The sequence below is a fragment of the Vidua macroura genome, chromosome 7, assembly GCF_024509145.1.
Source record: "Vidua macroura isolate BioBank_ID:100142 chromosome 7, ASM2450914v1, whole genome shotgun sequence".
Taxonomy (NCBI): domain Eukaryota; kingdom Metazoa; phylum Chordata; class Aves; order Passeriformes; family Viduidae; genus Vidua; species Vidua macroura.
In genome coordinates, this window is record NC_071577.1 from 30137292 (window position 1) to 30158648 (window position 21357).

The 21357-nt window shown below is 39.3% G+C and overlaps 1 protein-coding gene across 6 annotated transcripts; it reads left to right on the forward strand.

Annotated features, from left to right (window-relative positions):
- The first annotated feature begins 789 nt into the window (after window positions 1-789).
- Window positions 790-21317, forward strand: SEC22A (SEC22 homolog A, vesicle trafficking protein). 6 transcript variants are annotated; one of them, XM_053982486.1, is made up of 8 exons: window positions 790-873; window positions 4267-4441; window positions 5977-6180; window positions 7462-7625; window positions 8689-8883; window positions 13532-13650; window positions 16643-16708; window positions 20135-21317. In XM_053982486.1, exons 2-8 carry the CDS (start codon window positions 4428-4430, stop codon window positions 20333-20335), a joined length of 963 nt encoding a protein of 320 aa, XP_053838461.1. In that variant the 5' UTR covers window positions 790-873; window positions 4267-4427; the 3' UTR covers window positions 20336-21317. The 6 variants fall into 6 exon arrangements, with proteins under 6 accessions (XP_053838461.1, XP_053838460.1, XP_053838458.1 ...); XM_053982485.1 differs by lacking the exon at window positions 790-873 and adding an exon at window positions 980-1384; XM_053982483.1 differs by lacking the exon at window positions 790-873 and adding an exon at window positions 980-1380.
- Window positions 21318-21357: the final 40 nt, after the last annotated feature.

The window sequence follows — 21357 nt, forward strand, 5'->3', positions numbered from 1 at the left end:
ACAGCGCCAGGCACGCACCAAGGGCCGGGTGATCCATTAAACCTGGTGGGCACCAGCCAGCCGCTGTCAGAAGTTATTACATGGGAGAACCCAAAGAGCACAGCTCCTAAAGCCCAGCTGTGCTGACAACAGAGCGAATTGTCCTGGAGGAGAGGAGGCTCGGGGCTGACCTTACCGCTCCCTACAGCTCCCGGGGAGGAGGCTGCACACAGGCGGGGCTCGGGCTCTTCGCCCAGGGCACAGGACCAGAGAACAATCGTAAGATGCACCAGGGGAGGTTCAGACTGGTCATTAGGAAGCACTTCTTCACAGCGGGTGACTTGACATTGGACTGGGCTGCCCAGGGATGTGGTGGAGTCACCATCCTTGGAGGTGTTTAAGTAAAGACTGGGTGTGCACTCGGTGCCCTGGTCTGGTTGACAGGATAGTGTCATAATAGGTTGGTCCCGATGATCCCGGAGATATTTTCCAATCTGATTTTATGATAAATTCAGCCTCAGACGAGGCTGTGCGACACAGCGCCGGCGCTGCTCGGCTGCTGCCGCTCGGGCGGTGAGACACACCCACGCCCGGGAGCCTGGCACGGGAGTCTGGCCGTCGCATCCCCGCCACGCAAGGGCGGCGTCCCCTTCGTAAACAGCGGCCCCGGGCGCACCCCGCAGCCTCCAGGGCAGCTGCCCAAGCTCCGCGGCCTGACAGCGGGGCTCGCCGGGAGCCCTGAGGGCGGCGGCGCCGGGAGCGCCCGAAGCCCCCTCAGGGCGGCCCCGCCCCGCAGCGGCGCGGCCGCAACGCGCGGGGGCGCTGCGGCGCGCGCGGACGTGTCCGCTCCCACAATGCCCGGCGGGACCCGCGCGCCGCCGCCCCGCTGCCCAGGTACGGCTCGCGCCCCCCGCGCGGGGCCGGCGCCGTGAGGGGCGCGGGCGGGGCGGGAGCCGCGGCCGGAGCCGCCGCCCGGCCCTGCTCTGCCCTGCCCGCCCTGCCCCGCCGCGGCCTCGCCTCGCCTCGACTCCTGTCCCCTTCCGCCTGCCCGCCCCTGCCGGCTCCAGGCCCGGCCGCGGAGCCTCAAGGCCGGCAGCGTTCGCGCCTCAGCCGTGGTCAGCGCGGGGGCGCCGCCGCCGTCTCGGGGGGTGGTGGTGGCAGTGACAGCGCCGCTGCCGCGGGCAGGGCGGGTGCGGGAGGCAGCCAGGGCCGCTCCGGGCTCCTGGCAAGCGCCGCTCGGTAGCAGGAGCCCGCTGTGTGTAGGGGCCTCGGCCGCTCTCCAGGCTCTGCAGGAGGTTGTGTGAAGTTTTGTGACCTGGAGCGGTGCGGATCCGCCTGAGTCAGTGACCACTGAGTCAGCGCTTTTGCTGCGGCTGCAGACGGTCATGTCGGAGCTGCCACGTAAGTAGGTGCTAGGTGAAAGGGTCAAGCTCCCAAACTTTGGGATGCAACTTGTTCTTTCCCTTAGTTTGTCAGAATTGTTTGGACGTTAGGAGGAATTTCTTCAGAAGGGGTGATTATATACTGGATTGGGATCCCAGGGAGGTGATGGAGTCACTGTGCCTGGAGCCACCTGTTAAGGAAAGACTGGACATGGCACTTAGTGGTGGCTGGTGATGTGGTGGTGTCCAGTCTCAGGTTGGACTCGAAGATCTCGGAGGTCTTTTCCAACCTCATTGATTCTGTGAATCTTGATTCTGCTTCTGAGATCTCTTTCCCCCTGGCTTTATGGAAAGGATTATATTGGCTGATGGTTTAGGATTATTCCCTTGTATTATCATACCCGCTGATGTCAAAGTAGCTTTATTTATTGTGTCCTTCTGTGGTGCTCCAGTTTGTAACACGAATTTCTGAAGTATGATATAGTGTGAAAAAATTAGGCTCCTTCCTGTGTAACGCAGCTGTCACAACCCTCAGAAGTGGGGACAGTAAATTGTCCAACATGTTTGAAGTAAGCACAGAAATTTTATCTGTATTCAGTGATCAGACAGGAGTGGAGCTTGCACACACTTCCCAGTTTTATATATTATGGAAAGTTTTTATGAGAGGCAGACATCCCAACAAGAAATGTGATTAAATTGGCTGAAGGTTATGAGGTGCAGGAGGGTAGGCTTGCCATTACACTAGATCTGCTCAGAATTTTGAGAAAGCTGGAGGTTTTTTTAAGTGAAGCATCCTGAACAAATCATAGTCACAAGTCACTTTCAAACACTTGTTAAAAGTGTTATAAGACTATGTCAGATAGGTTTAAAACAATTTACTGTCAGATCACAAGTTAGATGATGAATTTGTTACAAAAGGCTGGAATGCTCCATTTTCTATTTTAAGTGTTTCTAGGGCTTTTCTAGATGCTGCAGATCAGGTACCATCATAACACAGAAATAAACAACATGATAATTGAATATGGCTTCAAAAAAACAAGTACAGTGAAACAGGCTCTGGTTTCCATCACCTGAGGTTTCTCACGTTCATGGGAGGAGATGAAACCAGGCACATGTGCTGATTGCTGGTTGTGAAACAGGGGATGCTGACATGTGCATGAGGAATTGGACAGCTCTTGGGAAGGTGCAGTAACAGATGAATAGCCACCCTGCTGCCTCTTAACTCTCTGTGGCCAGCTTTCTCCATGCTCCTCTTTTCCATGAGTTCTCTCATTCATGGGGAGGGCTGTGAAGGAGAAATCAACAACGATGGGGCAGAAGTAAATGCTAGCTACGGGCAGCAAGGATGGTGCAAGCATGGAGTGCTGCTTCTGTGATAAACTTTCCCTCTTGGTGTTTGTGTGGGGGTCAGAATCCCTCTGAGCAAAGGGTTCTGACTTGCTTTTAATACCCCTGGTAGTTTTTCTGTGAACTTTTCCAGTTGCCTCTTAAATTCACATAACATTGTAGCATGGACAGCAGCCTGTGACAAGGGGTTCCACTGGCTGGTGACAAGTTTTGGACCCTCTGTGATACCTGTGAGCCAAACAGCTGCTGGTTGGATTTGGTATTCCACAGTTCTGTCATGGAATGAGACAGTGAACCCAATCTGTTCATTTCCTTGCACATGTAAGAGATTCATAGACCATTTGTAGTGGAAGTGCAGTCTTTTGTCATCTTCAGGTGGTTGAGGGATACAGAATTTTTGGAGGAAAATGTATGAAATTTGTAACGATTTGGTGAATTACTTAATGCAGCTTTGAATAGATGTTTCAAAAAGACATTTAGAGGTAACTCTAAAAGCATATTTATCTTTCTTCAATCTCTAAATATGTAAGTGCATATCAAATTTACCACTTGGCTCCTTGTGTAAACCTGTATTGTTTTGAGAGGTGGATAAAGTAGATTTAGTAAACTTTTTTTCTTTGTTAATACATTATCAGGTAATGCTGAATGTTCTGTTACGGTATCTATATTATACATCTCTTGACATACGTATGATCTTCCAACCAAAGTAATTTTTCTTTTATTAGCTTTGGTTTTTAGATAGCTTTCTGATTCCGCTGTTAGGAGGCTGAGAAAAAAGTTCATATTTTCACTGGGTGGGTTTTTAAGATGATGGTAACAAAACCTAGCTGGTGTTAAGATCTTCAGCTCAGCAAAATTTCTACCTTTCGTGATTTTGTTGTATATGAAAAGAATTGGCAGGTTTCAATCGAGGCTTATCTTCTGTTATAGAGCCTGTTTTTCTCTAAGTAGGAGTCACAAAGTTTTGTTCAAGATTTATGCAAATATTTATTTACATACAGAGTAGACATAAAAATTGAAAGAATATCTCTAAACATGTCTTTATCATTTGCTTTGTCTGTTGTCTGTGCATACATGCTGTTGGTGGAATTTATGTTCTTTGTTTTCAGTTGTAGGAGCAAAGCAACTATGATGAGATTGAACATTGAAAATCTTAATGCTTTGAAAATAGAGCTGTGGTTGTGCTGTGTTTCATTCCTGAAGTGTTCTGAGCAGAGGAGATGATGGATTAATCAAATGTAGTGGATGAGGGGAGCGATGGGATTGAGTCAAAGGTTGTGTAAACCTCAGTTACTCCTGTGCTGTGCTGATGGATAACGTGTTTTCCCATTTTAAATGCCTCAAGTGATGGGACTTCCTGAACTTCACTTAAGGAACACAGAAACATTTTAATATCTCTATTATCCTAGTTTTCTTTTTCTTTGATTATCTTTTGAGTAACCTCCCTTGGCTATGTTCAGGTTTTTCCAATATGTAGGGCCTCACAAAAAAGAGCTGAAGTGCGTTGTTACCCAGAAAATATATTTATTAACTTTTTTGTTTGTTCTTATCTCATCAGATAGCTCAACATGAACTTTAACCATCAAGATAATTTAAAAAGTGAACAGAATCATATCTTTTCTTCTGCGAGCTGGCTGAGGGATTCTGGGTTTCTCCTGCAGTGCAGTCCTATTCACTGCCTTTTCCTGAAACAGGACATGGAGCTGCGTTCCTTTCTTCATGTTAGGTGCTAAGTAAGTTATTTGTTTCATCAGGGGAAATGCAGATCCATGAAATTACATTTTGTGCAAGTAAGTTAATGAAGTGCTATTTAAACTTTGCTGTGGCATCACTGCTCTTCTGTTTATATTAATGCAGCTCCCAAAAGTCCCTGTCAGGATTGAGTTCTGAGTGGTAGAGATATTGGCAAAGAACCTTTACAGTTTAAAGCTCCTCTGCAGTTTTGTCGTGCTCTTGAGCTGCTTGGTTATCTCCTTGGTTATATGGTTAGCAGCATAGTTAAGAAAATGAGTCTATGTACATTCCATGTGAATTGTCCTTCTGGGAACACATGCATGAACTCAGATATAGGTAAAAGTTTCTAGAACTGTGGGTTTAGTTTCTTGAATGCTTCATGCCAGCAAGCTGATCTAGAGGAAGTCCTGGAGTTGGGGTTGTTTTCTGTTTTTGTGTCCAGCTGATGGAAGCACTTTGTTCAGGAGGGAATTCTCTAGTGAAGTGCTGAAATAACAAGGGCACCTGATAAAAGCCCCAAGGTGTTCAGCAGACTGCAGTCAACAGTGGCTTCTGCTGCTGTTACAGCTTTGGGGAGAGTCTGATGTGCTGTGCAAGTAAAATATGAGGGTATTAATTTGGAATATTCAGCTAATGTGATGTATCTCAAAGGAGGTTGAAGTTTGACTGCTGATGAAGCTGAATTTACTAAACTGAAAGTGACAACACATGTTTAGTGCTTACGTTATTGTATGTCTCTCTCTGAGGAGTAAATAACCTTGAAAAGCCTGAATATTGTTGATTATTCATTAAGTTTCCTCATGGATATAAAGTCTTTGGGAAATAGAGAAGATGAGAGTTCAGGTAAAAATAGCTATTTCCTCTCTTTTATGAAGAGGTAGTGTCTTTGTGGGGAAAATTTGGGTTTCTGACTTGTGAGAATGCAGTCATTCAGCTTCTGAGGCTTGTAAAGCCCCCTAACGTCATAGTTTGAAAGGTGCTGTAAACATGTCAGTATCACACACAAAAGCATATTTCAGCTGTATCCAGAAATATGTTTCCTCTTGCAGTTTGTGACTGTATGGAACTTGAGTAGCATCATCTGAGGGTGGCAAAAATATTTTTTCGTAGTGTCTGAAGTGATAGGTGTAGTATATGGTAGGAGTCTGCAGAGCAGTGTTAAGAGCTGAGGAAGTGTTTGCTTTTGGCTTCATATAAATTCTAGCAGTTCGCCCACTTGTAGGAGAGCAAATTTGTGTACTGATGCTTAGCAGATAAGTAATGCTTTTAATACTTGTCTTGCTAAACTTTTGAATGTTTTGATATAGTGTAAGGTTTGAAGAACTGTTTTGTGGCTCGTGTAGATTAGAAGGTCCTGTTCAATTAAGACTCTAGTCTGAGTTACAGTTGAAAATCCTAACTGTGTCCCATTTGAGACCTGAATCCACTGTACAGCTTGAGAAGTTTAATTCATCACAGTTGGTGCTGTTGTCTCTGCTTTCACCTTCATTCTGATTCCTCCTTCTGATTCCTCCTGATTTGTGTTTTGTTGCAGGTTGTTGTTAACTCTGTTGGCAATGTCTATGATTTTATCTGCCTCTGTGGTCCGTGTGAGGGATGGACTCCCACTTTCTGCATCTACTGATTATGACCAGAGCACGGGAATGCAAGAATGTAGAAAATATTTTAAAATGCTCTCTAAAAAACTTTCTCAGCTTCCTGATAGATGTACTCTGAAAACTGGACAGTACAATATAAAGTAAGGCATCTCGTTTAAGTATTTGCAACATGTAGATTGTGTCTCTCTGTAAGTGAAAAAGTTAACTGTGCAGCTTAATCAAGCTAAGATTAATTCTTGGCACTGTTTATGTATCAGAAATTTAAAACCTGAGAAATTGTAGAAAGATTTGAACCTATTCAGACTTGCATGAAAGTTTCCTTATAATGGCACAGTCATAAGACGACATCATGGGAAGAGTGGCTTTACACTGAATGAAAGGGTAGGTTTGGATTAGATATTTAGAAGAAATTCTTTATTGTTTATAGTTCACTTGCACTTTAACTGCCCTAAATTCTGATTCTAATATAGATATTTTAAATGAGGTGAGTAATTTCATCTTAACCCCTAGTTAACCATGTAGAAGTTACAGTGGTGGAATGTGTACCACCTGAATGATCCTAGAAAGTGCTAAGACCTCTCCATCTCGTACAGGGATATGTGAGTTTCCAGCATTTCTTGCATTAAAGCCCAGGATGGACTAAATTGTTTTGTTAACAGGCTAGCTACAGTTGGCCTGTTAACTGATTAGCTTTAAACAAACTTTTAAGAATAAGCTATAAGGCTTAATCAGGGTAGATTTTACTGCTTTTGTCTTTGATTGCTTTTAATACTGTAAGTTATCCAGTAAGATTTTAAAGAAATTTGGATGTTATCATGAAAACCAAAATTCTAATGAATTGCCTAAATGCAACAGAAGATGTATATTGCAAACTATCCTTTTCTGATTTCATATGTGCAATCTCTGATTGTCCTTGCAGCTATCTTTGGAGAATTATTAATTCTGCACTCTACAGAACAGTTTTATTTCTTCCCATGTTCTAGAAAGAGCCAACAGCCGTCCCCCAAATCTGAAGATAAGGTTTTGCATTTTTGGGCTGCACCAGATCACATATTGTACATTTGAGATGAGTGAAAAGCTGTTACGGGATGAACCTGCTGTGTTTCTGCATCCCAAAAGCTTTGTTATTTTCTATTTCACGAGTGTGTGTATATGTGTGCACACACACACAGATAGCTATATACATATACGTGTAAAACAGCTTCTCATATGATTGTACAGTGTGGTGTTCAAGTAAAACATTGCCTAAAAGTAACTTGCTTTTCTTCTAGAATACTGTTGGGCTTTTGAGTAAACATTTATTCCTTTGCTACCCCAGATAAGTTTTGTTTTTCTGGTTACAGAATATGAAATCAGACTAGAAAAGCAGTTAATTCACTGAATTTAAATTTGAAATTTTGAATGTGTTTTCTCAATTCTAGCTTTATAAGTTCTCTGGGAGTAAGCTATATGATGTTGTGCACCGAAAATTATCCCAATGTCCTGGCTTTCTGTTTCCTGGATGAGCTTCAGAAGGAGTTCATCACTACCTACAATATGATGAAGACAAATACTGCTATCAGACCATACTGTTTTATAGAATTTGGTAAGGATCTGCCTTTCTCCCCTTCATTCTCATACTAAGACAAATGAGAATTTAAGTGGATACAACTTAATGCACACAAAAAAAAAGTCCAAAGCAGTTTGTAGCTCTGTTTCAGGTGGATTTAGAAACTGATTTAACTGCTGTTAGAGTCAATAAAAAAATACTTCTGGGGGCATTATATTAGGCTGCCAGAGTTTTATCCAAACTTCCTTCTGTTCATTCCAGTAGGTTTTGGTCTAAGCCTTGTGTGAGCAACTCTGGAGTTCATCTTCTGGTAGTAATACCAGGAGTTGTTTGACTTCATACCTGTTGAAATAGTTAACCTGTGAAGCCATTGAGCTTCATAAATTTCTCAAGTAAAAGATTGCAGTTTCATGTTAGCTCTTAGCTGTACTATCTCTTGTACAATACATGAAAGGGAGAAATTTTTACTTCTCTTATGATGTAATGGAGCATTTAATCTTCAGATTCCAAATGCAACTCATCTCATATATACCAGATAACAGCTGTTATGAATTCTATTAATTTATGTTGCTTTAATACTATATATTAGAAATTACTGTGATTAGATATTCTTATGAAACACATTAAAGCAAAGAGAACTGCAATTTTAGATACACAGGGTAAGATACTCCAGTTGGTTAATTCCTGTCTATAATTCAGTTAATGACAATTTCTGTGTGACATTATTGTCCTCCTTGTGAAGATTTCTATGAACACTTTTTTTCTTCCACAACGTAGTTTTTTCTTAAGGATATTTACTAAATTAGAATAAGTACAGTAAATCCATTGTATTAGAAATGCTTTCAGTCTCATGCAATGAAAAGTCATTAGTTTATTCAGTTATTACATACTTATATTTTTAGAGCTTAATTTATTTTAACTGCAGAAGTAAATAACCCATGATGTATTAGGCACAAAACAGAAATAGCATTAAAAATCCAAGATAAATACAAATATTTCAAACAATATATTTCACTTTGTGAACTGAAAAGCTGCATGGTCTTGGATTATGTAATTAACAAAGTCCATAGAAAAATACTTTATTTTAAATTTTGCACAGATAATTTCATTCAGAGGACCAAACAGAGATACAACAACACACGTTCTTTGTCAACAAAGATGAATCTTGCTGATATGCAGACTGAAATCAAACTGAGACCACCATATCAAATTTCTGCGTCAGAACTTGGTTCAGCCAATGGCTTCTCTCATATACCTGTGGGGGAGTATAAAGGTACTGGTAAGATATCTGCAGGTAAGTTCCAGACTTCTGTTGTTGTATCCTTAAATGCGACAGATGCAGCAAAATTCAATTTTTTTTCTTTAAAAAAAAGCTTTTTTCATGTTTCTAAAACATAAAGCTGGTGTGACCTTATGCGTATTTTAGATGAGGTGTCTGTTTTGTCTCTCGCTCCAAATGTTCACCTTCCTGAGGCACTCAGAGGAAGAAATGGCTCTGTTCAATAGCCTGCTTCATTGAAGAAAAAAAACCCTGTAAATGAAGATAAGCACTTAACAAGAAGACAATTTTTATTTTTTGACCTTTTAAAATTTCTGAAATTTTTTTATATTTCTGCCCAGTAAGACTCAGTGTTGACATAAGCTGAGAGCAATGTCAGGAGTTAGAGCAGCTGGAGGGAGAAGCATCTCTTCAGGAAGCCTTTGCAATGGTGAAAATCCAAAGAGCTCTGCTGGCTAAAAGATGCACTCTCTGAAATGAGTGCCTGATGTACAACGTTAAAACGTGCCTTATGTACAACATTAAAAATTGCAATTTTGTATAAAACTGCCAAATTCATTTAAGTAGTCATTAATTTTTTTAAACTTTAATTTACTTCATGTAGGAGGTAAATGTGGAATTGTGGGGTTGAGCTGCGTTAAAGGTTTGTGCTATTAAGTGAATCCTCTGAATGGGTTTGAGTCCCATCTTCAGATGTTTCCCAGCAGGACAGAAACAAAATGCCAAATCCTTATGCTGATACATGGGCTCCACATGTGATACTGACATCATCTGATTTCAATCCTCCAAGTTTAGTGAAGTAAAATCATAAATAGAATGAAAGGAAGTGTTGATCTTAATATATTTTCTTTTTTTTCCAAAAGTACTTCTGTCTATAAATTATCCTGAGCAGGCACACGCTGATGCTGTTCACTTTACAGTGTCAGGGTGCAATCATAAATCATAGAATTACAATTGTAAATCTAAACAATCCTGCAGTGTTGTAATAAATGAGATTTTGTGCAGTTTATGTATATGTATATATTAATAGGATCTTTTTGCCAGTATATTATCCTTATTATGTACTTACTCATGAGGATTACTCTAGACGATTGAAGACTGCTTTCTATGGAAGATGAAAACCAAACAAAACCAGTAGGGTGCCCTGTTTGTACTCTGGGGCCCTGATTCTGAGAATTGCAGGTGCTATGAGACAGTGTAGAAATAGCTTACAATCTCTGTATTTGCAATTTAACACTATTGGAGTTAGAGTTAGGAAAATTATTAAAGGAAAAGTGTGAAGGTATTCAAATGGTTTAAAAGAGTGGAATAATCCAAGCAGCACTGTACATAGCTTTGTCATGTTTTTACATGTGTGGGCTCTTTTTAAAGGTATGTAATGCTGTGATACCACTCTTTTGCCACTTTTAATTCTTATATTGTTGTTTGCTCTTAATGTTCTTGTGTAATCCTGCTTTGTGGAAAGGGTTATGGTGGCAGAAGGGGCAGCTGGTTAACTATGAATATTGGAAAAAGCAATGAGCATGAGAGAGCTCAGCCTATGTCAAAATTGGCTGTTTTTTAAAAGTTGTCCATGTAGTGGGAGATGGGGGTTTTATGACTTTTTTGAGTAAGAGTGTTGGAAGGTAATATAGACCTAAATTAAAAAACATAGGGACCATTTCCCTTTTAACTAAAAAAAGAAGATTCAACAATAATTGGCAGGTGATTGTCTATTTTTTTTTACTTACCTTTCCACAATTTCTTACGGACAAAATTCTCTTGTCCCCTTTTCTTTCCATGTCATTTTTCTTCTGTTTCTTTTTCAGTTGCTTTTAACTTTCTTCTTCCTCTGAATTCCATAGATCTCTGTTCAGTTATTCACTTCCTTCCTTGAGCTGCTGTAGAAACTCACCATCAAAGGGCTGTACATTATGAGAAGCTGGCACTTTGCTACTTCTTCAGCTCTTCACATTTTAGATGCTATTGAATAACAGTGTCTTTTTTGGAAAGTCTGCTAATGGTTTTGTAGTTCTTTACACTCATCACTTGTCTCCACCCTTGAAAAGAACTTTCTCTGGATGTTTGCTGCCCACTCAGTTGGCTGGACTTCCAAGTTTCTCCTTTGCTCTAAGGACAGTGCAAAAAGATTCTCACAAAAAGATGTTTTGCCTAGTGGAATTTCCTGAATATGCTGTACTGTTAAAAGTAGGACTTTCTGGAGTGAACTGTGTTACATGAAGTTGGAGAGCATCCAGAGGTGGGAAGTTAGGTGGATGCAAATCTTGTTTTGTTGTGCAGAATGGCAGAGTTGGAGGCACTAGCTTGAGCCGTGGGGGGGAGCACTGGCTCTCCCTTGCTCCCGCTGTAACTGGGTGTGTAACGGGGAGAGGAGTCCAGGCCTGCTGTGCTGGCAGTGCTTGCAGTAGCAGCCCTTTTCCCTCAGAGTTGTGCAGTGCAGTGAGGAATAGGGGAAATTCTGCATGTGGGAAGCATAAAGAGTGCAGATTATGGAGGGAATCTTCCTGCAAAGGTACATGTAGGTGTTGGCAGGCATTAGAAATAAGGTCACAGCATGCTGATGTGTGATGTTTCACGTTAGGATAAAATTACTGTTTTCTGAGCTTTTTTTCAGTGAAGAAACAATTGTCAGATCAAAGTTACTTTTTGCTTGATGGTATACTCCGTGCTTTTTTTTTTTTTTTACATTTTAGGTTTAAATAAACTTTCTTACAAGTAATGTAGTTTCTCATACCATGTAAATTTCTGAGTTTTTATGTAAATGTCAACATTAAATTAAAAAAACATTAAACAAAATTTGTGCTTTATTTGAACTGAGAATTTTTGATATGGCACTTAGTATTATTTCTAGGATTGATGGATGTACCAGTTTGAAGTCAATTGTACTTTACCCTGCCTTCTCTGACATTCCTTCTTCATTCTTTGGTTTTGCCTTCATCTTTTTGTATATACATTACTCTTGTTGCTTTAATTGTAACAATAAAATTTGTTAAGACCTGGAGAGTTTAATGACATTAGTAATGGTACATAATGTCCTTTTTATATATATATATATATATATATATATATATATATTTCATATTTTAACAAGAGAGAAGTTACTATTTTGTGAACCTTCATAGACTGTGTTGATTTAGCTGACCAGACTCTTTACTTTCCTCCACGTGATTCTCAAAGACGTGTTTTAAATGCTGTTTTAGCACACAATGATTTTAAGTTACTCAATACATGGGGAAAAGGAGGTTTTCTGGAGAGCTGCAAGTGGAGAGCAGTGAACTAATTTTATCCACCAGTTAATGGAATGGAATTACTATTGGCTAAAAGCAGTCATATACACCCTCAGCTTTTTTCCACTCTCTAAATGAGATGGTTTAAAAAAAAGCCAAAACAAAACAACCAGTTGGGAGTCATTGAAAAAGAGTGGTTTGGTATGCAAATAGCACATCTAGCATATCTAACCTTAACTGAGTGATTGCTGGGCAGTAATGTACCCTACAGTTAGAAAAGCAGTGAGCTCTCAAAGTTAAACATGGGTTCTGCTTTTGTTTAAAAAAACAACCCAACTGATTATACACTATTAAATTCAGCACAAATTAATTAACTGAACTCATCCTGTATATTTTTGTGTTATTGTACACTCTTAATTAGACAGCCCTGTCTGCTTATCAATGTGAAATAGCTTTTGTTGGGGCTTTTTTAGGTTCTGTAACTTCATAAACTGTTTGAAAAACCTTTTTCCTGCATCTGTGCAATACAAACAACCGGGATTGACACCCCTTCTCTATTAATGTTACAGTTCATTAACTTCATTGTTCACATCTTCACACTTGGTTGATTTGAACAGAGTGATTTGAGTACAGCTCAGTAGTCCCATTGTTATCCCAGTGTCGCCCAGACTGTTAAGAGTTTTGCATTGTTTTTTTCACATTTGCTTTCTGTTACTCATTATGGAAAGGGACAGTAATGAGGAACATACGTAACTGTTACCTATTTGTGACCCTAGATAAGCTTGAACGAGCGGGTATGCGTGGAAAGAAGGAGTGTTTTAGTTTTAATGTGTTTTACTTGTAAGAAGCTAAACTCAATCTGGAAGGTCCATATAAGATTGTGGTGTAGATGCCAGCTGAGTTTCAGAGCTGTCCCTTCATGTGTGTCTTTGGTAGCACACACTGTGTTTTTAAGGAAGGGGACTGTGATAGCTTTGCCTCAGTGTTCATCAAACAAGCTAAATCAGTCTCAACATCTCACTAATGCATTGGTGTTAAAGAAGAGTGGAGGTTGTGAGAGAAGCTCTTAAGTATGTGACTTATTAGCTGGTTACTGATTATGGACAGATTTCAGTAGCAAGTGCATCTTTTACTTTTGATTTCCTGGCATGTTTGAGCAGCCAGCAGTACCATACTGAACAAATGGAACCTATTGAGATAAAGAATAAATATAACAAGACAATTACATATGTGAACTGGAGGAAAGTTTACTTTTTGCTAAACCTTGTGCTGAAACATTTACAATGTTTTGTCTTTTTAGAAAACAGAAATAACATTTTCTGGTTTGCTTCAGCGATCTCTTGACTAGAAACCACTGACAAATGAGATTATTATTTTATTGAATTTCTGAAGCTACTGCTTTGACCTTTGATATCTTCTTTGGCTCTGCTTTGCAGCTCCTCATCAACGTCTGGAACCTGTGACTCTGCCAGGGATTGTCTCATTTGTGCTTAGTCTGTTATGTGGAGCTTTGAATTTAATCCGTGGGTTCCATGCCATAGAAAGCCTTATCCAGGTATTGTACATGTTTATGAATTTAGAAGTTATGCATCATAGCAACCACAATTTCCGTTTTAGAAGATTCTGTATGAGCTAAGTTGTGCCAGTTTATTTCAAAAGTACTGTTTGTGAGGTCAGGCCTCTGTTACAAATCCTGTATTGTTTGTGATCTGTGCATCCTCCTTGAGTGCGCTGCCTCATTCATCAAGGCTGTGAGTTTCAACAGCAGTGGAAGGTGGGTGGCCAACTCCTTCCCTGGTACCTTGGTAGCAGTGAGGATGTGAATGTAATGTTCTGTTTTCTAAATTTATGCCAGGGTATGAGGCGTTTAATTTCTATAGATGCTATTTAAAAACACTTGAGTGAAATGATGAGCAGCTCTGAAAATCTGGGCAGTTTTTTTGAAAAGTCCACAGAGCGGGAATCTAAACAGGTTTTGTAAAGTCGTTTTTTAGAGAACTTTTGTACTTTTTTGTCTGTATTTAATAAACCCTTTTTCTCATTGTGTATTGAAAGGATCAGTGTCAGAAAATTGTCAAGTAATTTCTTCTAAGCTCCCCTCACCAAACAACCTCCCTCAAACGCTTCTTTTTTCTGTAAAATCTCTCCTATGACTCTCCCTGTAGCCTTTCAGTTTCTTTCTATTCCATTTCTTGTGCTGGTTGTATTCCCACAGGTGCTACAGTGTCACTAATAATGGCTTATGCTTTCAAGCAATTCAGGTGAATATGCTGGTAGTACTTGGCAGGCATGCCCAGAAAGTTCATGTGTGCTGCCACAAAATAAAAACAAAGACTTCCTTACAATTTAGTGGCTGTTATTGTGGTGATAGATATAGAAACTAAAAACCCCATGGAAGTTTTCTGAGAGAAAATAGTAATCCTCTTGCTTGGCTGGTAGGTATTTTTATTTAAACATATCTGGACTTCATAGAGTCATTTAGGTTGGAAAAGACCTGAGTCCAACCATAACCCAGCACTGCTAAGTTCAGTAAACCGTGTTCCAAACTGCCACATCTACAAGGCTTTTAAATTCCTTCAGGGATGATGACTCAGCCACTTCCCTGGGCAGCTTGACAGCCTTTCAGTGAAGAAATTTTTCCCCTGATGCAACATGAGGCCATTTCCTCTCATCTTACCCACTGTTACCTGGGAGAAGAGCCCAAACCCCACTTTGCTACAATTTCGTTTCAGGTAGTGGCAGAGAGCAGTAAGTTCTCTCCCAAGCCTCCTCTTCTCCATGCTAAACAGCCCCAGTTTCCTCAGCTGCTCCTTGTAAGTCTTGGTCTCTAGGCCTTTCAGCAGCCAACTGCAATTTTTTTGATACCTAATGGATTTTTTTTAGGGAAATAAGGTAAAGAAGAATACCTGTGTTCCAGTTATCTTGCATAGTATTGATACATGTAAAGATTGAATAAACAGTACTGTTGAGTCTCAGCATTTTGGGAAGACTAGTGGATAGATGAACAAGATTAATGAAAATGTTCTATGCCAGGTCCTTCTTTCTGAGTTGTCTTTGGTTTGTTTTTTAAAGAAAGACCAAGTGAACCTGCATCTCTATCTCTAATTAGGTTTTTCTGTGTTATGCACAATTCTCTCAGTTTATAGGAATGATGTTGAAGTATGCTATAGTACAAATAGTACTGAACAGATTTGTCAGTTAGCATGATGTTGCTAAAACTTATTTTGTTACCTTTCTGCAGCTGATTTTTAAAGAAGAACATAAATGTTAGATTAATCTATTTAAGTGATGACAGGACATCCAGTTAATTTTATTGTCTCTGTTATTGCATCTGGAGGTAATAGATTGCAGTACAGATGGAAGATAAGTTTAATTTCTGACAAATGAGGCACACTAAAAATCCATTAAAATTTCTCTTAATTTACTTTATTATGGAAAAATCCACAAGGTTTAGGGAGAAGTAATCCAAAACACAATTAATGGAACGAGTTCTGAGAAGTCATTCAAAATCGTGTCTCTGAATTACTGTTTGCTTCATAATCAGTGGTTTTATTTGGGTATTAATAAAATTCTGTTACAATCTGTAACTATACTCCACCAAATGTGCAGTGACACTGGGGCAAAGACTTACAGACTGGGTAGAAGTTACTGCATTGTGGATGTAATTTTTGTGTGCAGACATGCAAAGTTTTCCTGGTCAGCACAGGACATGGAAATGCACTCTCAGCAGACACAAGTTGTCCTTGTGGATGGACCACCATCTTCTCAAGTGATATTTGCTCTCAAGGACAAACATTTGCATGAGTGCCCATTGTATTACTTGGAAGGTTTTGGTGGTTGCAGATGTTTGCTAGAAATGCAGTTAGAATAGTCATTGAGCATGGAAATTTACTCTGCTCAGCTCTGTAGGAACTATAACAACTCGTTTGAATAAGTTAAAGGGTTTGTTTTGTTTTCTAAACACATAGTAGAAGAATCTGTCACTTCAAGTAAATTTTTCCATCTTCCCTTCAAGAGAACCCTGTTTTCTCAATCTCTGATAAATTCCTCTGCTGCTGCTAGCTGTCACTGCACGAGCACAGAGCTGCCTTCGTTATTCTCTGTGCAGAGTTTTACCCCACCCTAGTGGCCAGTTTGGGTCCTTTCCTGTTACATAATTTCCATTTTGTGAAACTTTAGGAAGGCATAATTCTATGAAGTTGCCGTTAAAGGTAGTTTACTAGTGTTTAGACTTGAATTTTCAAAGGCATCTGGAGAAGGTAAATATCCCGTGTTAGAGCTGGACATCTTTAAAGCTCTTGAAAATCTTGGCAAGAGTTGTTTGTCATGAATGCACATTTTGGTCAGACTCCAGATGATGATTTTTTTGCAGACATATCAGTAAGCACTGATTAGTCCTAATTGTCAGTTTAGTGTGGTAAAGGAGTTGCTTTAAATCCCTGTGCGAAACTATTTTAACATGCAATAATTCATCACTTTCATACTGTAAATGGCTGGTATTTCACTTGTTTTATTGTAAAACATGGCTTTTTGCTTTATTCTTGCAGAATGAAGGTGAAGATTTCAGCTATGTTATTGCATTTTTTCTTGGAACCGCAGCCTGTTTGTACCAGGTGTGTTTTTCTGTTTGCATAATTCACTAGAGTTTAGAAACATTATCAAGTCATGCATAAGTGTCATCATGTTTTCTTAAATGTCACAGATACTTGAATAGGGTGATAACAAAAAAATATTTTCTGTTCTATTTTTTTTTTTCATTAATCATTAGTTATCTTGTAGTAGTAGATTGATACAAAAAGCTTCTGTTTGCTGGCATTTTTTCTCCAGCTGGATGATTAAGACATTTAATTAAGACAATTATCTCTAAAGTCACAAGCAGTGGAGGTTATATTATTTTCTTGAAATAATAGTTTCATAGTTCAAATAGAGTTAACCATCTGAATAAACAGCAAACTGCTTCTTCCCTTTGGGCAGATTTGAAGTAAATACAGTAATACCTAAGCACTGCACCCCAGAATTTTCCTCACTTGGTACTTTAATGTGCATTTCCTTCCTTTTCAAAGCTTGTGGCCACTTTTCACTGTTTTTCTGCCTGACACTTCTTGCTTTTCTTCTCTGTCGGTTTTCTATTTCTGCATGTGAATCTGACTTACCTTTATAATTTATAGCAAGGTGCCCACTGGCATCTGTCATTCAGTCACACTGCTGTTAGATTAACCTATGTCTATGTCTCTCATGCTCAGTTGCTGCTATTATAATTACTTTGACTTTTAATCTTAGACTTGTGGAGTATGCAGTTTTTACTTGTTTCTGTGGGCCATTGTTTAGTACTGTGTCAGACATAATATAAGAAAATGCCTTTCTATCAGTCTTTTTTTTTTTGTCCAGGTTATCTGTAATCTTCATTCTCTACTATTTATCTCTAGCAAAGTGTCCCAATGCGACTTGTGTTCTCCAGCACTTGTTGACTTTACATCAACTTCTGCCTTAAATAATTTAGATTGGTGTTAATTTTCCATGCCAATTGTCTGTTCCATATCAGATAAGGTAGAGCTCCTCCATTCTTTTTTTGTATAAAAAATACACTTTTCCCCCTCCTCTCCCCAACTGGAAACCTTATTCTTTATGAAGTATTCATGTCTGTCCATTGAGACATCTTTCCTCCACTGTTTGCCTTGAACAGAGCTTTAAAGAAAGTCTGAAAGAAAGACTCCATGCAACTTGGAATGTAGGCTTTTTATTAATATTCAAAATAGATCTGTTGAAACTCTGTTTCCCACCTCTGGTATAATTTCTGTAATATGTGATTGGTCAGTTTTCAGAATTGAGGGATGTTGGTTCTCTGGCATGGTCTGATGTTCTTTGGCTACAGTTAAGAGCTCAGGACATTAATTCCTTCTGTTGTATGACAGCACATTTCACTGTCATTCACCCACCAGACATCCATTGTGCTGTATTGTCTTGTTCAGTTAATAACTACACAGCAGTGTGTCTCTAGTTCCCAAGAAATATTTGTAACTCAGATGTGTAGGCAAAAGAACAGGACTTAAGTATAATATGAAGTTTTAGATTCACTGACATGTCTAATGTTGCTTCATAGTTTCTAGTCTTTTATAAAGAAGAAAAAGCAACAACTGCCTCGGTTGTACCAGAAGTGCAAAGTATCAGAATCTGAGCCTTCAGTCACCTCTGAACATTCATTAAAAAAAAAAAAAAAATCAAAATCTTCTCTGAAGTAGCACAGAGGAGTCTTCTCCATAAAAGCATGCTCAGTATAACACTTGCATGATAATACTTCCCTTTAGTAGTAGAAAAACAACCCTCAGGAGTTTCATACCAGTACTTTGTATAGTAAGCTGTTAAAGATGCATTGGTTTGGCCTTCTGACTGTTTTTGGCCTTTTCATCTGTTCTGTAAGGGGCACATCCAGTAGTTCAGAGCTAGACCAATGAAAAACCCACTTCAGAATTCATTTAAGACAGTTCTTCAGTAAAATTCAGTCATGTGACATCATGTTACAGTAACATTTTTAAACTACTGTTTTCAAGCCTTTATTAATCATCTTGATGAAGCATATCCTGACTCTTATTTTAATCTTGGAAGCAGTCACACTTGTTCATACATTGTCAGTGGAAGTGACAACACTAGGAAATGATCTGAATTCTTATTGCTGAGATACCAGTACCAACTAATTGCTCTTTTAGATATGATTTGTGAAGTTGTCAGCACAAGTAGGTTGCATTTACTCTGCTTAAAATGGCCAAGCAGGTTCAGAATACATCTCTCTAGATTCTGAAACATGCAGATTATTAATCTCTAGTTTTACTTTCCTTTGGAGGAAGGACATACAAATCTTACTGATAATGCCAGTGCTCACCTCTCTGACAATATTTAGATATCCAGACACTGCAAGTAGCTGTGCTGCTTTCAGCCACATTTGCAGTGGAAATGCATGCTTTATAACAAAGTGGTAGAGTTCAAATAGAATATAAAGTAACCTCAATAAATTGTATTGTTCAGTTGCCCTTTTTTGAGGAACATGAAAAATGAAAAGAAAATTAAGTGGAGTTTTTTTGACTGATAAATCCCCAGGAAGAACAGAAATGACACTTAGATAATCTGATGATGGATGTTGTTAAATCTGTGTGACCATAGTTATAAATCCACTGGGAACAGATTTGTAAGAGAAAGTAAGCATAAGTACTATTATTATCTACCTTAAAGCTCAGAAAAAAAACTTCCTTCAGCAGGAATTACCTGAATCCAGGGAAGGGGCAAAGGAATTTTCTGATTTTGTAGCGGTTAAGGGACTAGTTCAAACAATAGAAGAAATAAAAATAATGTCTGGGTAAAAGCTGTGTTCTTTTAGAGATGAAAACTGAGACAAAAGACTTGAACATATTTCCAGTTAGAGTAGGAAGAGGGCTGAGTAGGGGACTGTGGGCAGTCCTGACAGACTGTGTTCCATGACAGTGTGCAGACATTGCCTAAAATGTGGTAGAATTACAGGACAGCAGTTGTGTCTCTCTCCAAATGTGAAGCAGCTGAAGCAGGGCAGTGGGTGTGGGCCCCTGCATCTGCCAGGAAACCCTCAGCATCACCCCTGGCAGGACACTGGGACAAGTCTGGGGGATTGCCTTGTGCTGAGCTCTGGGGCCCTGGTATTGTGCCTGTCTTTTCCATTGCTTTCTTGAAGACTTCTCTTGTGTTCCTTCTCCTCTGCTTGAGTAGAACAGAGTTTATTTTGACCAGAGATTGCCAGGAACATCCACTGTCTTTAGTCATGGGCCACTCATTGCAGGCTGTAATTAATTACTATGAATGAATTGTTCTCAGGGTTTAATGCAAGGCAAATGTAACCTTGTACTGATATCAGGTACTCTTCATCCTTCTATGACTGCTGAATTGATACTGTTCTTCCATGTTTGATTCAGACTTTTCCTTGGTTTGGGCTGTAATTTTTCAATGACCAGATAATTTTTCTTCAGTAGAAGTTATTTGCCATGAAGTAACCGGATTTCTTTTTTATTTCCTGACAGTGTTACCTGTTTATGTACTACACAGGCTGGAGGAATGCCAAGTCCTTCCTGACTTTTGGGCTGATCTGCCTGTGTAACATGTACCTGTATGAACTGCGCAACCTGTGGCAGCTCTTCTTCCATGTGACTGTGGGAGCTTTTTCTACCTTACAAATCCGACTGCGACAAGCGCAGGGAAAGTCCCCTGATTACAATGTCTGACAAGTCCTGGAACATTGAGACCAAGTCTTGTTCCAGTAGTTACTCTCAGGAATGTAAAGCTGTTCTCCAAAAGAAGAAGCTGTCTGATTGGGGCTTTTTTTTTTCTTTTTTTTTTAATAAATCAATGTAAGATGCCTGTGGACATTCTACGCTTGGTGGTTAAACCTTTTTTAAATTATTTTTTTATTTTCTTGAAAAGGACACAAAAGAATATGGGACTAGAGGAGGAGAGTGAAGTATATCCAAGCAGTGAAATGTATGTAGAATATGACTGGTGGCATAAAAAAAGCTTCATTCATACATTTATGGAGATAATCTGATGTGGAATTATCTTACGGTATTTCATGATCACATTATCTGATGACAATGTGGAAGCACACTTGTACATTAATGGAGGAATGTGTAAAGTATGTTCTGCATATTGTGCAAGCTTTTCACTTCCAAGGTCAGTTTTGCCTTTGTGAGGCAGTAGGGAATAGGCTAAATAAGTAATAATAATGCTATTGCATATTAGCAAACTAGATGTGGCATATGTAAGATATTAAACTTTTGAATGTTTTATTTCACATTGACATATATGTGAATGTTTTCTTAATTAAAATGTAACCTGGAAACTCAGTTTCTAGGGATCAGCTTCACCCGTGGTGCTTTGTCTTATGCTGTAAGTTCTTTAATGTGTTTTCATTTATGATTTTCTTTTAATTATTCTTTGAAATTGATGTATGTAGATAGGGTTAATTTTTTGTAATTATTCAAAAAGTTCTGCTGCTACTAACCAGGTTTCTCACACACTTCATGTGTTTGGAAGGGTTGAAAGAGAACAGATTGGTGAGTAAATGGAGTGACTTGTACTTGTTGGAATGCTGTTCTTTTTATATGTTCTTCCTTACTTTCAGAAATGGATGAATAACTAGCTCAAACCTGAGACAGACAACTGGGGACAGGAAAATAATAAATTAGTCTGATTAGCTGAAACAAGAAATACAGGGATTGTGTTGATTCTTTGGGATTTATGGGTTGGG

Bases quoted from the DNA above. Each gene is read 5' to 3' on its own strand.
- SEC22A (XM_053982486.1), top strand. The intron at 7,626-8,688 runs GTAAGGATCTGC...AATTTTGCACAG, and splicing joins ATACTGTTTTATAGAATTTG to ATAATTTCATTCAGAGGACC. The intron at 13,651-16,642 runs GTATTGTACATG...TTATTCTTGCAG, and splicing joins CCATAGAAAGCCTTATCCAG to AATGAAGGTGAAGATTTCAG.